The 17,731-nt window shown below is 44.9% G+C and overlaps 1 protein-coding gene across 2 annotated transcripts in view; it reads right to left on the bottom strand.

Moving 5' to 3' along the window:
* The window catches only part of LOC140912546 (uncharacterized), a 178,145-nt gene that overhangs the window by 11,685 nt on the left and 148,729 nt on the right, over positions 1-17,731 (bottom strand). For both annotated transcript variants that reach the window (XM_073347095.1, XM_073347096.1), the window contains 6 exons: positions 11,782-11,891; positions 10,543-10,591; positions 7,908-8,028; positions 6,491-6,585; positions 3,731-3,796; positions 384-483 (listed from right to left, as the gene is read on the bottom strand). In XM_073347095.1, the coding sequence (XP_073203196.1) occupies positions 384-483; positions 3,731-3,796; positions 6,491-6,585; positions 7,908-8,028; positions 10,543-10,591; positions 11,782-11,891 (541 nt within the window). The remainder of the gene's footprint in view (positions 1-383; positions 484-3,730; positions 3,797-6,490; positions 6,586-7,907; positions 8,029-10,542; positions 10,592-11,781; positions 11,892-17,731) is intronic.

Raw genomic sequence — 17,731 nt, 5'->3', positions numbered from 1 at the left:
TGTGTGTAGTAATTTGCTTTCTCTGAACTCTGGGTGAGGCCTGAAACTGCACCAGTCTGTAATGCCCAGTAGGGGCTGCACGGTATCATACATGTGTAAATCCAGTGACACTGAGAAAAAAGCCGAACAGCCAACTGTGGAGCACCATCAGGCTAACTTCAGACATGGTGTAAATGGGGACAGCTTCAGGAGATGCACCTATTTTGGTCAGATCTGTATCTTGGTCCAATTAAGGTAGAAGGAAAACTTTCAAACCAACGCTGGGCTTCTCTCTCTCTCTAAGCCCTTCCCTGACTAAGGAGGTTAAATCTAAACCCCAGACTCTAATGATAGGATCATCCCTACTGAATGGGAAAGTCAAGCAAGTCTGCTGAGCCGCTTACTTTTGTGCAGCTTCAGGATGGTGTACGCCATGGCTGTCAGAACCCGTTCTCCTTCCAGGATATAGACATCCCACAGCCGCAAGGTGAGCGTGAAGGGAGTCTGTTTACAAAAAGAAGCAGGTTAGATGATGTGATGATCTGGGGAATCTGCCTGTAAAATGTATGGATTCTGGGTGAGATTATGAACCCTTTCCCTGTAAGTATCTTTACCAATCTGCCAATTCCATTGGAGGCTCGTTGGCTTCTCTTTGTGCTTTTGCCTTTATGCTGGGTCGAAATTCCAAACGTGGGTGACAAAGGGCTAACAAAAGAGGGTCACTGACTTAACACGGACTTAACATAGAACAGCACTAAACAGACTGGCTCCCCACCAGGAGAAGGGATTTATTAGGGGAGAGCTCACCGAGCAAGAAAGTTACCCATAACACACTGTGGTCCCCTGTTGAGGCTGACCAGGGAGTCCACCTGATGTAGGAGACAGGAAGGTGATAAAGGGCAGAAGCTGATCTACTTGCTCTCTCTTTGGCCATTTTTCACCAGCTTAAGATGAGTGAAGCTGCTGTGAGAGCTGGGTGAGGCAAAGCAGGGGAGATCCCGCCTACACGAACACACACTGTGAGCTACAGCAAGAGGCAATGCACGTAGGATGTATTATTACACTGTGGAACTCTGTGCCGAGTTTGTGTTATATGCTACAACTACCATGTGACCTGTGAGCTAAATTGCATCTCTGAAGGCTCACCCCTTTGGTGGGATTCTGGGAGAGGTTGCGTTTAAATGACAGGGGCAGTCTAAGGAGTCAGCACTGGTTCCAAGGGTTAGGCAGTGGGGATGCATGGTTGCAACTCTCAGGGGTGTGTGGTGCTAGACAGAGGGTCTGCACTCAAAGAGCATCAAGGGACCCCAAGACTGGGGCAGCGCTTGGAATCTGTTCAGACTTGAGGCTTAAAACCCCAGGGAATCCAGATGCTGGATTCCTGTCTCAGCACTGTGGTGGTCTGCCAGCAAGGGGAATCAGACATGATCTGTAACAGATGGCATAGTATTTTGCTCCAATGCTATTCTAACTGTATTGATCTGCCCAGGAATGACAGTGCATAGAATGTGCCATAAACCTTCCCATTAGCACCCCAGTGTAGCACAGAGAGATTCTTTGTTTTCATGACAGATTTAGGGTTGTGTGTATATTATGAGCTACAATTCTGGTTTTAAAACAAATGTTCACCCGCTTGGATGGCCAGAGAGTTGCAGTTAAGATAGACACAACGTTCCTTCTTTGGGACGGTAAGGTGAAAAAAATTCAATCTAAGACAACTTGCAAAAGGATTCCCTACCTTGAAAAGTCGTTACTATATTTAGTTTTGCAAGTATGTGAAAGCTTTGCTATTTTCAAGGCTAGACACACGAATCACCAGAACAGACAATGGCCTGTTTAATTGGATGATCCTGGGCCTGTCAGTCTAGTATATCAAGGCAGCTTTGCACTGCTCTGGTGACACAAAGCTGCCCTCAGCCCAACAGTGTGGGACTTCCACCAGCGTAGGGGAATCTTTCGTGGCACACAGCCACTGAAGTGGCTCCTTTGCCACTCCCTGTGGCTATCACCATAGAAGTGTGGCTGGGGAAAAGAAGTGGAGCAGGCTCCCTTTCGCTCATTTGATTCCTTCCTGCTGGAATATACAGTAGGGGCCATTGGCAGCTGCTCTATGTCAATGACCAGACCAATTTAAACAGAAGTGGTTTGACTGTCAAAGGTGTTTGAGCAACCTCATTTCCCAGTGAAGTCAGTGAGAACTGCAGGTGGCTTAAACACCTTTGACAATTGGGCCATTTCTGTTGTGATATCTAATTATGGACTTAGGAGCCTACATCTATTTGCTGAAGTTTGAAAATTCTGGCCACAGCAGTTAATTTAATTCAGAGACACGACTATACAATAGGTTTCAGAGTAGACAGAACGCCACTAGCCGTCACCTTCAGCCCCCAACTAAAACCTCTCCAACGCATCATCAAGGATCTACAATCTATCCTGAAGGACGACCCATCACTCTCACAGATCTTGGGAGACAAGCCAGTCCTTGCTTACAGACAGCTCCCCAACCTGAAGCAAATACTCACCAGCAACCGCACACCACACAACAGAACCACTAACCCAGGAACCTATCCTTGCAACAAAGCCCGTTTCCAACTGTGTTCACATATTTATTCAAGTGACACCATCATAGGACCTAATCACATTAGCCATGCCATCAGGGGCTCATTCACCTGCACATCTACCAATGTGATATATGCCATCATGTGCCAGCAATGCTCTTCTGCCATTTACATTGGCCAAACCAGACAGCCTCTATGCAAAAGAATAAATGGACACAAATCTGACATCAGAAATCATAACATTCAAAAACCAGTAGAACACTTCAACCTCTCTGGCCACTCAGTAACAGACTTAAAGGTGGCAATTTTGCAACAGAAAAGCTTCAAAACCAGACTCCAATGAGAAACTGCTGAGCTTGAATTAATATGCAAACTAGATACCATTAACTTGGGTTTGAATAGAGACTGGGAGTGGCTGGGTCACTACACATATTGAATCTATTTCCCCGTGTTAAGCATCCTCACACCTTCTTGTCAAGTGTCTAAATGGGCCATCTTGATTATCACTACAAAAGTTTTTTTTTCTCCTGCTGATAATAGCTCATCTTAACTAATTAGCCTCTCACTGTTTGTATGGTAACTTCCAATTTATCTATATATATATATATGTGTGTATGGAACATATAGTAAGATAGATATAGATACATATAGTTATATATATATGTTCCATTCTATGCATCCGATGAAGTGGGCTGTAGCCCACGAAAGCTTCTGCTCTAATAAATTTGTTAGTCCCTAAGGTGTCACAAGTACTTCTGTTCTTTTTGACTATACTATACTGCCTTTCATCCAAAAATCTCAAAGTCCTTTACAAGCGTGATGAACTTACCCTACTGAGGTACGTATTATCCTCTTTATAAAGTTGGTGAAACAGATGCTCAGTGAGGGTAAGTGATTTAGTAGATTTGTGGCAGAGCCAAGGAAAATAAAAATCTGACTCCCATGCCTATACCTTTGCCCTAAAACTATCTTTCCATCTGTTATTCATGGTGTGACCATCTGAGTGGCATGTAGTTATTTTAAGCCCATCTCCTGCCGGGTATATGCTTTATGAAAATATGCAAAATATCTTGGCCTATAAAATATTCATGGAATCTTATTAGAAAAATATGTAAAAATTCCCAGATACACTAAAGAAAATCCACTCTGGATCCAGGTTGCCAAGTAGACACTCTCCCAGGAAAATCCCTCACCCGGTCAATGAAGCACTGCAGGAACCACTTGGTTGTGTAAATCCCCGTTGTCATCTGCTCCTTGTCCTAGAATGAGACAACAAGCAAAGAGATGTTTACTTCACTGGACCAGCTGCTGGAAGCTTGTGTAAAACTCATGTTTTTTTAATACTTCTTTCTGGGCAAGGTCCTGGAAATGGTTTGTCAGGCTCTGAATGGGTCTATGAAGCATCATCTCATCTGAAATGTGTCTCCTGCCCCTACTCAAATGACAGTAAGACCAACCCAAACCCTTGCCTGAACCTGAGCCTTACTGTAGTTACATTTGTACCCCTGGTTTCAGCTGCTCCAGATACACTTAGCCCCACACAAGTGCCAACATGCCATAGAAAAGGCATTTGTGCTAGAGGGTTTTCTGGCCCAATTTCCAGACCACAGAGGTCTGCAAAACAGTTCAGGCAATAGAAACACAAATGAATCTAATTAATAACATTGTTTGTAAACCTCTTCCATTCAAGAATCTCAAAGTGCTATGAGCAAAGGATGAAGGAACTGGGTGTGTTTTGTTTGGAAAAGAGATGAGGGGAACAGGATAGTGGTCTTCCGATACTTGAAAGGCTGCCATAAAAAAAAAAAAAAGATGGAGAAAAGTTGTTCTCTCTTGCCGCAGAGGGCAGGACAAGAGGCAATGGGTTCAAACTACAGCATGGCAGATTTAGATTAAATCTCAGGAAAGACTTCTTAACTGTAAGAACAGTAGGGCAAGATGCCTTGGGAGGTTGTGGAAGCTCCTTCACTGGTGGTTTTCAAAAGGAGGCTGGATAGCCATCTGTCTTGGATGGTTTAGACAACAAATCCTGCCGCTTGGCAGGGGGCTAGACTAGAGGCCCCTTCTAACCCTGATTCAAACAATCAAACCTCACAATGCTCACCTGACATAGGCAAGAAGAGAAGCATCCTATAATAATTCTAGACATGCTTACAGACAAAATTGTTTGCTACACCACATTCATATAACAAGCTCCAAACAAGCCCTTACTTGCTGAGCTAAAGGAGACACTTAACTAGTTGCACTGGTTCATTGTGTGTGTGGTCTGCAGGCACTAGAAGACAAGTTCCCACATGCCTGAGCAGCTTGGACACTCTATATCCAATAGAGGGTAATGGCACACAGACAGGTGGGTTCATGGCTATGTGAATTTTTGGATCCTTATCTAAATGGGCCTTTTGGACATTTGCTATCACTAGTTTCAAGCCTGCTCTCCTTCTGCTTCCCCCTCACTCTGGTGCTAGGTGAAAAATTGCAGGGTATGCCTCACTGGAGGGATGATGTACAACACATGCACCTGCATGAAAACAATGGGAGCACTGCTGTGGTATCAGAAAAGAGAAACTGAGGGAGGAGCACCAGAAACAAGAGGGAACACCTCCAGAACCACCCCTCCTGTCAGCTTCACTCACCACCAGTCCAGCTGGGATTCTAGGGGTGCCAGCTACCTGCTCTTTTCCAGCAAACTCCTTTTTTTTCCCTGTATCCCTCCAGAGTCTCTTCAGCTTCCACCTCCACTCTGTTACCTTCACTTTCCAAATGGTCAGACTTTATTTAACTGGACAGATCAGCCAGAAACAAGGATATAAATCTTACTACTAAGTGTTCAAACATGAATTAGCTCAAGGAAGTTTAACAATGATAGCACCTGGTATGATCACATTAAGCAGGGGGGTGTATTGTCAAAGCACAGATATGGGCCTCTCTTCTGTACTTTCCCATACCCTGTTTTGCAGAGGTATAGCATGCTCTCCATTCAGGGAAATATGGTTACTAGCTCGTGGAGTCTCTCAAATGCAGGTACTTTTGTTCCTGTTGGCTGGAATTCAGTGTTTCTTCCCCCGCCACCATCTCTCTCAGAACAGTGGTAATTTAGTGAAAAACTAGCCTGGCTCTGTTACATTTCTACAGCAGGGGTGGGTTCATCTGCAGCACCAAGCAAGAGCTATTTCAGATGATGGCAATATAGACAGCTTTTCCTGGAGACACGCCACGAAGACCCTCTAGGAATGCAGAAAACCTTTAGGGGTCTGAATACCCAAAATATGAAACACATGCAGAAAAGGAGGAGAGAGTGTCACAAAATAGCTGGCTAGTTGCTAGGTCCCAGTCCCATACTGCGGATGCTATTCCAGCTAACCAATGGGGTTGTACCATCCTCTGGAGACAAAAACCATTGGAGATGCTGAGCCAGCAAAATGAATGACACAGCATCAATTCTAATGTTTCCTGTGTCCCTCTGCTGGAAGGGAGCAAATGTCCCCACACAGCAGGATTGGCATAGGAGAATGTTAAATGAAAACAAATGTGCAGCATGGAGCCAAACTGTAAGGGGAAAGCTCTGGGCTTTCCAGCATCTGCAACGCAAGAAGATGATAATACCGTCCAGGTTTTATGGCCAGCATAACATAGCAATGCCCGGTTAACGCATGAAATAACTCTGTTCACACATGCCCTAGATACATTTTCCTGTTCCTGCCTTTTCTAGGAAAGTCTCCAGATTTTACAATGTCTTGCACAAATGCTGGTGGCCAGTCACAAAACCTGAACTGTTCACTTCAGAAATATTTAGGAGACAAATGAGTTAGCTAAATACTTGCCTCTTCAGTGGCAGAAGCAGTTGTATGATTAGCTGTACATAGGGTAGGAGTGTATTTAACAGAACAAGTTAACATTAAAGCATTTAACGTAAGCATGACATGAGTATGAGAAGCTGGGTGACAAAAAGATACCATGTGCTTCTTCAGCTTCGGAAATAGTTTGCTTAAAATCTGCTCATGATGGGCCTGAAATCTCTGCAGCTTTGGGAACCCAGGAATGAAAAACCCTTTAAAAGAAAAATACACAGAAGCAATTAGAGACAAACTTAAAAGTTAACAACAGATGTAGACTGGGGGGCTGATTTTCCAAGATGCTGAAAATCCACATCTTCCATTAACTTCAAGCGGAGCTGAGGATGCTCTGCAAAACAGACCTTACTGGCCTTTTGTCTTTCATGGCCTAGGTTCTACCCCTTTTATTTGGGCTGTGTCTAAAACTCTGCAACATACCCTACTCTGGCATCCAATGCTGGTTCTTCTGAAACTGCTCCTTCACAGCAGACCAGTCAAACCTTAAACACTCCATTACAATCTGGGCCTGATCCAGAGCCCACTGAAGCCAATGTAAAGGCTGCCATGGATTTTGGATCAGGTCCTTTATTTGCATGACAAGGTATGCTAGGCAGTACATCACCTCTCTGGGTCTAGAACAAACAGTGGTAAACAGGTTTTATACAATGGGAGCACAACACAAGCTTCCCCATCACTATAATTTAGTGGCAGACACATTTTAACCCAGATGTTGAAGGAAACTATAATAAAGTCAGAGGGTAGTTCTGTCTTCTGTGCATGCCCTCTGCTTCTTATATGCCAAGAGCCTCTCTCCTTTTCTTTTTTCTTTTTTTTTTAAGCAAAATATGTGATGGTTTTATGACAGGATAAATAAAAGCAAGAAGCATTTGAGCAACGTCTTTCAATGCTCCCTCACTATGATCTTCTGTAGCTATTAAATTACACAAACCACCCCTCTTATTAAAAAATATCTCTGCACAAAGACTTTAAAAAACAACACTTCTTCAGTTTAAAAATCACAATAAAATGAAAGAAGCATTAATGTGATTGGTGTAAAATAGTACACCACATTTCCCAGTACACATCTGGACAAATGCATTAGGGAATGTATTCTATAGTGTGTTTAAAGCAGCACACTATGTATGGTTCCTAATGGTAAGTCTACACTGGACATTATTTTTAAACCTAGAGTTAACTGATTGTCATGAAATGTTTGACCCTGGAACACAGTAGCTTTTACAAATGTGTTAATTACCTTGAGTCAAGAAAGTCCAGTGTAGATAAACCCTAAGTTTTTCAATTATAAACTAGTCAGCATGCAAAGGCCAAATCTGGCTCCATACTTCTGTCATTGTACACATAATAAGGCCTTTACACATGTTTCAGATAATCAGGGGACAAGAGCAGGAAGTGGGTGGAGTACACATCTGACTGCTGATTTCCTCTTGCTGACCAAAGAAGCAGCAGCAAAGACTCATCAACCATCATGTGAAGTCTACAGGAACGGCTGCGGTTCTGCTTTTCTGCCGAGGCTTACCATGCATGGCATGTCTCTGATTGGTCAGTAGTTGCGCCAGTGCCCAAAAGGCATCCTCTTCATTTAAATACATCAGCAGGATGGCAGCAATCTGACTCATCCCTTGGCAGTAGCTCACTTCCTGGAAGGGACAAGCAGCACATACCTGTTTACATGACACTAAGCCGGGCACAGGTACACGTGTGACTTCCACCCTCTTCATTCAGCGAGTGCACAGCTTTGTGTAAAAACATCTAGACGCCAGTACTTTCAACAGGTAAGGATACCGGTCTCTCTAAAAAGCCACTGCCCCAGAGTGTTTTCCAGCCTTTTCTCACTTCCAGACCCCTAAACGTTTTCAAATGGAGGTGAGAACCCCTTTGGAAATTCAACCTGTGATCTGCCAACCCCTGCCACAGAAGTCAGACTGAAACCTAAGTGAACAGAATCCAGCTATAAAAGTGGCACATGCTTGGCACAGAATTTGACACAGTGTGAGAAAGGGCGCGAAACTGTGGGCTTCTAGGGTAACGACAACACTTCTGGGTTTTGACCAGCAGGTGGGAGTATTCACATATGTTTGTTTGACCAGATAAACGGAATGCCTTTTCTGGGAACTGAAACTTTATTTTCACAAAGTCACCTTTCACAGACCCCTTTAAACACCACGTGCAGACCCCCAGGACCACAGGTTGAAAGGCGCTGCTCTAGGGATAGGATTGTCAAAAGCAACCTGAGTGATGCAGGAGAACAAATCCCTCTGACTTTCAGTGGGGCTTGTGCACCTCAGTCACTTAGGTGCTTCTGAAGATCCCACCTGTGCATTCCCTTCCCACTGTTCAAGGGCTGTTCTTACTCTGTTTATTCTCAGATTCACAGCTCCCATAGGGTACTACACTATGCTTCTACTGTTCAACTAAGTCAGCTTCATGGACTTGAACATCAGCTGCTATTCAATCTCTGGCTCTGCCCATGCTGTGGTTAAACTCCTGATTGCAGCAACTATATCTAAGAATGACTGGGAAAGATTTTCAGAGGCCCAGGTCTCTAACACCCAGCGACTTTCAATAGGACTTTGGCACCTAACTGCTATTTGGGCCTTTGAAAAAATCTCTCCCTCAAGTCTATCATGGCATTGCTAGATAGCTCCTTGTGAACTTCTACACCAGATCTCCATTAGATCAAACGGTCAACCACTTGGGACACCACTTGATATCAGTGGATTCTGCACCAAGTTCTTAGTGTCAATTTAACATCTATGGAGACTGAAGTCCCCTATTCATCCGTAGCATGGGTCCCACAGCAAGCAGAGCAGCAGCAGAAGTTTCCCCACGCTTCCCCTAGCTTTGCCCTGGAAAGTCTACCTTGAGAGGGTAGATCAGGCTCCATGGTATCTTTGCTGAGAAAACTAGCCAGGTTGCCAATCACATGTAGGAGAGATATGGACACTTGCCTTTGGGAACTGAACTGAGCGTGTGCTAAGTTCATTTCACATAGGCCTCTGTACATCATCAAATGTTACAACTTCCAGTCACCAGCTGCCTGAATTGGCACCCGTGACCTACAGATGAAAGAAAGTTTAGTTGGGATGAATTTGATGCATTTTAGTGTCCAAGGACAATCCATGTTGTCACTACAGAAATTCCCATCACATAAGTAGGCTTATACTTGGTTTACAAAACTCTGCTTTGCTATCCCAGGACTGGTCCCAAGGCATCCAGAAAATAAAAAGCCTACTGTACTCTACCCTATCTTCATGAGCAGAGAGTGCTCTTTGTGCCAAATTGCCTGATGGCTCTGTGACATGGAGATATACCCACTAGTTCAAGGCCATTAATCTAATTTTGTTATGCTGTGTGAGCTACCGAAGCATGAACCTGAACTACAAAAATTCAGTCACAAGTAATGTTACAGCTATTTCAGGAAATACTGTATAGGATGATAAACAGTGTATTGCTCAGATGCTATTTGGGGTTTCCTTAAACATGCTAGTCCTAAAAATACAAAGGGAAATTCAGCAGTCCCCCTAAGTATGCTTGGGCTGAGGGAACAACATTGTTTTTTGTCTACAAGTCCACTGTGCCAATCTAGACCTTGTGGGTTAACTGTCCTCCACTGGCAGATGGAGACAGTTAATTCTTGTAGTTCATTTATTCCTACTGTCCTCTAAACCCCTCAGCTGAAAATGATTAACACACTGTAAGAAGTTACTGTCTTCAACCATGAGGATACCACTAAACACAGGGCTAGAAATCACAAGAAAAAACAGATAGATACTCTCTTTGGACAGTAGGCTAGACTCCTGGGATAATCGTTCGGGGAGGCGGGGGGAAGGATTATGATAAAGGGCAGTTTATCTTCCTGTGTTGAGCTCCATCCTAATCAAACCTTCAGGATATCACAGGCAGTTGGAATTATGCATGGGAAATAAAACAGCTGTTCGAAGAACCCACTACCTACTGTAGTTGTGGCTTCTGAAGATAACTAACTTGGGTTTCTTCCATGTTTACTTTTTGTAAAGACGCACCACTGGGGCGCTGTACACAGTCATCTGGCCTTCCAAGTAAACACTGGGGGCCTCCCAATGGAAGACGAACTGTGCAAGTCAAGAAAGAGGTCAACTCAGGAGTGCTCACTTTTAGCTGGATCTACTTACCGTGTTGTAAACAGAGTATGCTGAAAGGACATGGAACAACGCTTGCTGCCTAGGAAGAAAGAGAGGACATTAAGATTTGATAGTCTGAGGAGCTAATCTTGAACTTCAGCAAGTATTTCACAAAAAGCAAAAGGTGATTTTACCGTAGCTTCTGCAAGTTCCTCTGCTGAAACAATGCAAAACTCAGAGAATCACACCAGGTACGCATTACACCTCTTACGGCAACAGGGCTTGCCTCTCTTTCCCCAGTGGAGGAATACCATCAGAACAACGAAACAGTGCTAAACTATCCCATCAAACCAACAGATCTATTAAGACGACATGCACAAATATATAGTCTTCAGCTGGGCTATAAAACTCAGAAAAACACCACCATCTTGGTTTATTATGAGATATTTCCTCTCACACCTTCAGTGTTTGCTAAAGAAGAGCTAGGATATAAACATACAGTGCAACGGGTAGAGGCTTAGCAATATGACTCCCCTCAACACTGGTGGGTGCCTTATAGCTAAAATCCCTTCACTTCCAACCTCACCCAATTGTGTGGAAAATGTCACCCCGTAATGATGTCAGTATTCCTGCATCACTGCCTCAGAAACCACACCACTATTGTTCTATGCAACCAGGCAGGAATGCGTGTGAGTGTCAATAAGTAGATTATGCAGTGTTGTAGCCGTGTCGGTCCCAGGATATTAGAGAGACAAGGTGGGTGAGGTAACTCACCCGGCTTAAGCTTAATAAGTAGCAGACAGATATGTAAAACTCCAGTGCATCAGTTGCTGTGAAGCAACCTCAGTGACTGCACCTACTAAAGGTTTATATTTTTCTTCCATGAATGCAGCTATTTCCTTTCCCCTTTGGGAGGCAGGGGAGCCTCGTATCCTTGCTGGAGCCCTGAAGATGTATCCATTTCCCCCCCTACTTTAACACCCTGGTTTCTTTAGGTTCTGCATTGCAGCCTGGAGCCTCCTAGCTAAGGACTAGCAGATACAGAAGAAGAGGCACTGACTGGGCATGGAAACCAAGCAGCCCTCTCACCACTAGACATGGTCCATCCAAGTCAGAGGGGTGCTGACAGAGGGACAATGCTGCTGAATGTGTGGTACCTATTTGGAAGCCTGCACTTCAGTCCCTGGGTCTATCAAACTGATACCTTCGTGATGGTCAGTCAAGGGATCAGACAGAGAATAAATAGATTCCCAATTATGGACAGTTTGGAACCATGTATCCAATACTCACTTGACTCCATAGCGATCCCGGAACATGATGTGGTTTCGAAAGGTGCGGTTGACATCTAAGTCTATCTGCTTGATTTCTGATGAGAAGCTCCTGGCTTGTTCTTTCATTTTCTGGATGGAAGTGAGGGACAGAGAAAGGAAACCCATTAGACAGCCACATATATCATCTCTAGAAATAGAACATTTCAAGAGAAGAGACCTCTTCATTCTAGAGAGGGAGCTCAGAACCACCAGCCAGCCTATAACTCTTCGGTATTTAACGATAACAAAGCAACAACAGAATGAGGGAAACACATGCAGACTTGGAGAGGGAGCACAAAATGCAGCCTGTCTATGGATTACAATTCTCGCTTCCTCCCCAGCATTTTTATGAGGCCGGGAGAAAGGAAGAACACCCTTAGGAACATTTCCATATGTCTTTCTCAGTGATACTGCACTCGTAACAAGCAGCATTTCAGGTTCATTCCTCTCAGACAAAGTGAAATCAAGAAGCTGAGATTTTAAACAAGGTCTGGTCCCTCCATTTCTGATTCCGTTACTATGGAAAAAGTGTGGAAGTGGGAACATGGACCAGTCTAGCAGACATGGATTAGACCCATCTTCTGCCTGTTAGTTTGCCATTGAGAACAATGAGTCTGAAGCCACTTAACCCTCTCAGTGCCGTCGTATACGCCAGGTACATGCAGACACTATTCTCATTTCTGTTCAGGAGCACACCAGAAACATATAGAAAATGTGCTAATCTGTGCAGAGGGACACAATCAGGTTCATCCTGAAGTTCTGTTCATAGGAATTTCTATTAAATAAATCCCACCACCGAGACCTAACGTGCACTGGCAGCGCAGCAAGTCTCGTGCCCTACTTCCCTTTAAAGGTTTCTTTATTATTGAATTATCCCTGAGAAAAGATTAAGCTGCACACTCACCACTGAAATCTAGAATAAATTCCCCACCACTACCACCAATGCCAAATCTGAGCTCCCCGACATTAAAGATTTCTATCAAGGGACCACTTCAGCAGGTTTTTAGAATGGATTGTTTCTACTCCGATCTGACGAGTACACCATGATCCAGTGGATCGATGGTTGCCTCTGAAGCTCTTCAGAACAGAGACCATGTATATTTGGTCTTGTAAAGCACCAAGGTGGCTCTTGGTGGGTAGAAAAATAATACATATTAATACATAGCTCATAGACCAATAGCAGAGACCCCTAGGTATTCTTGGCCTAGATGCTGTGCAGTGCAATTTTTTATGGTCTAAGCAGCTCCATGATTTGATTGCTAATTACAATTTCCCTCCTCTCCAGAGAAACAAAACCATCTTAAGCCTATTAACCCCTCCTGGGGCTTTTTTTGAGTAGAGATTACACTGAGCCTTGAAGAGGGGTTCTGGCTTGTCCACTAGGGATGGGACCAAGACTAGTAAACTGGTACAGTTAAGAATAAAAGTTAAATACATAGCAAGACTCCCTCTTTGCAAAAAGAATTGCTGGTTTATTCTCTAAGCCACATTCACTGAAAACAAAGATGGCACTGACTAAAAGGATTGATGCCTGCTAATGCTCGGCGCCCATTGTATTTGAAGGAAATCAAACCACTACTATATGCTCACCTCACCCTAATACAGGATCCTTGCTCAAAGCTCCAGAGGAAGGCAAAAACCCTTCCAGCTCTTAACAAACATGCCCCGTGGAAGAATTACTTACCAGCCCCAAAGATGGCACTCAGCTGAAGCGTGTGCATGCAAGTAAGAATCACCATGCTGTAGCTAAGCATCTGAACTCATTTATATCCCTTAGATATCACTGGCAACCACATAATTGTCCGTTTGTTCTTTAAGCCCCTGAGGCTATTTAGTGAATGAAATGTTCTGCCACCGAGTTTTGGAGCAGCCTGAGATGTAACTGCAAGTTAGAGTGCACACAACTGAACAATGATGCCACACTGGAGACCAGCACGAGGCTCCTCGTTAACCTACAGGCGGGAAGCCTTGCATATCAGTAATAGATACACAGATGGATGGTAGGGAGCCACTGCTTTAAAGGTGTTAGTGGATCCAATTTACAGTATCCGCAGGTTGCCATTTCCCCTAAAGCTGCCACATCAATTTGGAGTTTTGGATAGAAGAGCCCACCACACCCAGAGCCGGCTTCAGACTCATAACTGACTAGCAGCCCTGATCTGCCTAACAGCAACACAGGCACTGGCTGAACACTATGTGGGGTTTCCATCCTCCGCAGAAAATGCTCAGAGGCGATTGTGACCTTTATGTATTGTAGCCTGTAGCAGTAGCATTAACTCTGAACTTGTACCAGGGTTTGTGAAGGAGACACTGAAACTAGGGCCCAGGCAGAATTATTGCCTGTATAAACTAAGGGAGAATGAAGGGAAGGGAGCAGTAAAATGTGACGCTTAGGAGTGGTTTAGTTTTCTAGCATTAATACTACAGGTATCCTTTCTTGCACCCTATGGCGTCTTACATGTTACAAGGAAGCAGGCTACATGAAGCACCCTTACTACATACACTAGGGCACTTTGGTTCAAGTTCATTAACCAACCCAGGCTCCTGCTGGTAGCTCACTCACTAAAGGAACAAAGTAACTCCAATGTAATCAATGTTTCCTATTAATACAAAAAACATTTCAGTCTCCACTGATTGGGGAGTCCCTTAAGAGGCCACAAAGGGAACTAGAGCTGACTCCAGAGCAACCCTCAGCCGTGATTCTGACCTGCTAAAACAAACCCCCTTTCACACCGACTCATGAATAATTACGAACTGAATGCACTTGCCCAGAGACTGCACCTGTTCTAAGGAGCATCCTGTGCTCAGTGAACAGAGCTGCTCATGGTACAGTATTTAGTATGCGAAGCAATCCTAAAGCCAAGAAGAACAAAGTCACTAGAATGTAAAAGAACAAAGTCACAACATCTTGGGATCTGAATGGCAGATAGTAGCTCAGGGCCTCATGCAAGGTGTTTCAATCGTGAAGGTTCCTTAGCTCTACAGACTACAAGCAATGGGACTATGTTTTCATTTTCAAGTAATTTGTGGACTTCTGAATCTGGCTTGTTCTGCTCAGTTGCACTCTGTTGTTGAGCCCTGCAGATGTTTAAACAGACAGAAGAATAGATGCCACTAGCTAGAAGTACCGACTGTAAAACCAACTTCACTAGTCCCATTTCATAAAACTTTTGAAAACAACAACTGGCAAAAGTTGACAGGTCTGCACTTCTTTCCTCTGGCAAACTCCCACTTTTCCTCCCCTCCTTCAGCTTTAAAGCCATCCTGTTGGGGGACAGAAACTTCATGGCAAAAGATACATAGGAGGCGGGTATAATAGGCATGGGGAGGCTCTGCCTCCCCCAGCACCGCCGCTTCCTCCAGACACCTGGTTGTGAGTTTGGTGGGAGACGTTTTGGCTTTATTATTCCCCATGCAGGTTCCAGGGCAACTGAGGAGGCAGTTTGTCCTATTCAGCTTCCTGGGTTCATCAGTAATCTCCCTGGACTCCAGGGAGATCACTGATGAACTCAGGAAGTTGAGTAGCAAATACTGTCTCCTCAGCCATCCCAAAACCTGCATGGGGCATATAAAAAGCTCAGGTTCTTCTTTAGGAAGAGACACTGTCATGCTGCAGCTTTTCCCAGGCATCTTGGGGTTGGCAGGGAGAGAAAGGGACAGCACAGCTGGTCTGGGGCTCTTCCGGGCAAGTTGGGAGGGGTTGGCCGGGTCTCCTCCGGACAGGTGCTGGGGGAGGGGGGGCTCGACACCCGAAGCTTCGGCCAGCCCGGGGCTTCTCCAGCTGTGGGGGACGGGACACTCGAGGCTCCTCCAGGTGGGCAGAGGGCTCATTGTTCCAGCCTCAGGGATGGGGGGGGAGTTTGGGGGCCAGGCAGAAGAGGTGGAGCTGGGAGCTAGCCTCCCCAAAGGGAGGCTTCACCCACCACCCATGTATGAGAGATCAAGTTCCACCTATGAGTCATTCTCCTCCCATGCTCAAACTCCCTCACTAGTGGCTAACACAAGGACACTTGTAACATAAACATCCACGTTGGTGCAGTAGCTTCAAAGGCAATACACCCAAATCCGAGGCCATTGCTACAGACTGCATTCAGCCCTGCGCCTCACGATCGCAGCAGACAGTCCTGGTGCCACTTTGGGAAGTGCTGTAGTGGCGACACAGGACCATGGAAAATTGGCAAGAGATATTGATGTCTCCAACAATAACCAACGAGTGCTAATCTGCACGGAGGAAGACAGGGAAGGCATATCTAAAGGCGACTCAACGAGACCTTAGTAAAAATTAAGCAACACAAGAGTAACAAAAATCAGGGCTATTCCCTGGACCACTTGGGGGCCAAAGTGAACAAGGACAGTGAGGTATCAAAACTTACCAAGAAAGAGTATCTTGAAAGATAACAGCTTGGCTGAAAGGAGGCTAGAGAGACTTAGGAACCAGGTGAAGCCATAAAACCTGCCATTGTTGGGGATCCCAGACAAAAAACAACTGACTTGCTGAGCTCCATAGAGGAGTGTTGGTTTAATCCTGCAGGATGCTGAATGCCCGCTGAAAGGTGCAGGGAACCCGCAGCTCCCACTGACATGAGGGTACTCAACACCTCTCAACAAGAGCTCAGCACCTTGTACGTCCTGGCCCTGTAACCAGAAGCTCCTCCAGCTAGATATGCAAGGAGATACTCATTACATAGAGATCCCTAGGGGTAAACGTGGGAAGAACGAGGACACTAGTAGCCTTATGATGGCCCTGCCTGATGTTAGGGACAGGGAGAGTCCTGAAAACAGCATGAGCAGCTCTGTGTAAAGGAATTTCAAGACAGCTCAGTATTGGCCTTGTTCCACACCCAGGACTCCACGTTGGCCTCAGCGGGAGCAGCGAAAGGCCAATGCTGAGCACTTATGAAAATCCCACACAAAATATTTTTTCCTCTTGATTTAAACTCCCTGGCAGAGGCAAGGAGGAGAGAGAGAGAGAGAGAGAGAGAGACTGACTTTGGGCCCCCTTAGAGCAAGCATTATAGAGGAAAGAGTCAAGGCAACTATTTTGTTCCCAACACACAAATCCATGGTTTCTGAGAACTGGACTCCAAACCTCTTCTGGATGAAATTAGAAAGAGAACTAATTGCTGGCCTCAGGTGACGCCAAGGCTGAGGAAGATTAAGAAGAGCTGCTTTCAGGGATTTGTGTCATGCAAAGGCTCTTACGCTGTGTGGTTCCTGTTTATTGCAGACCCCTCAGGAGTTTATCATTAAACTACTTGTGACTTTCATTTATTCAGATTGTTTTACTTACTGTGCGGCATGGCATGCTGGGGCTCTTCTGTACCCTCTCCCATGATGGTTGGAGAGAAAAAATGCCAGAGAAACCTCATTAACCCTGCTTTTTGGGATGATCTCGGTTCCATGTTCTTGTATGTCTTACGAGATTATATATACCAGCAAGATTTTGCTATTAATATCTATGTTTGACTAACTGTAATAGGCAGGAAATTATTAGAAATACTTGGGTCTACTGGATGAGACACTTGACTCTCTTACCCTCTGCCTCTGAAATGTAACCACGGGGCTATGCTGCGTTTGCTTTACTGTATTGTTCTTATTGCCAGAAAGAGTACAAAGTTCTAAAGACCCCTGTGTTGTGAATACCTTTTCTCTGGCATGCAGCTCCCTCCTGTGCCTGTTAGCAGCACTCAGCTGGCCAGAGGAAGCTCCAGACAGCTATGGGAGGTGCTCTTCTCCCCTCCTCCCCCCCCACTCCTCCACAGGCCCTGCATGCTGCTTCTATAATACTCCTGTCCTCTGTTGGGTTTGGGGAGCAAAAGACCAAGTGATCTTTGCCACATGCTCTGCAGAAATGCTACTAGCCTGATATCTGAAACCCAGCCACATTTAGGATGACGACAAACAACCGATCAGGAAAGAGTGGAAACCAC

This window comes from Lepidochelys kempii, chromosome 6 (assembly GCF_965140265.1).
Source record: "Lepidochelys kempii isolate rLepKem1 chromosome 6, rLepKem1.hap2, whole genome shotgun sequence".
Classification (NCBI taxonomy): Eukaryota; Metazoa; Chordata; order Testudines; family Cheloniidae; genus Lepidochelys; species Lepidochelys kempii.
The sequence above is the reverse complement of the archived record's forward strand: the minus strand, read 5'-3'. Positions and strand labels throughout refer to the sequence as shown.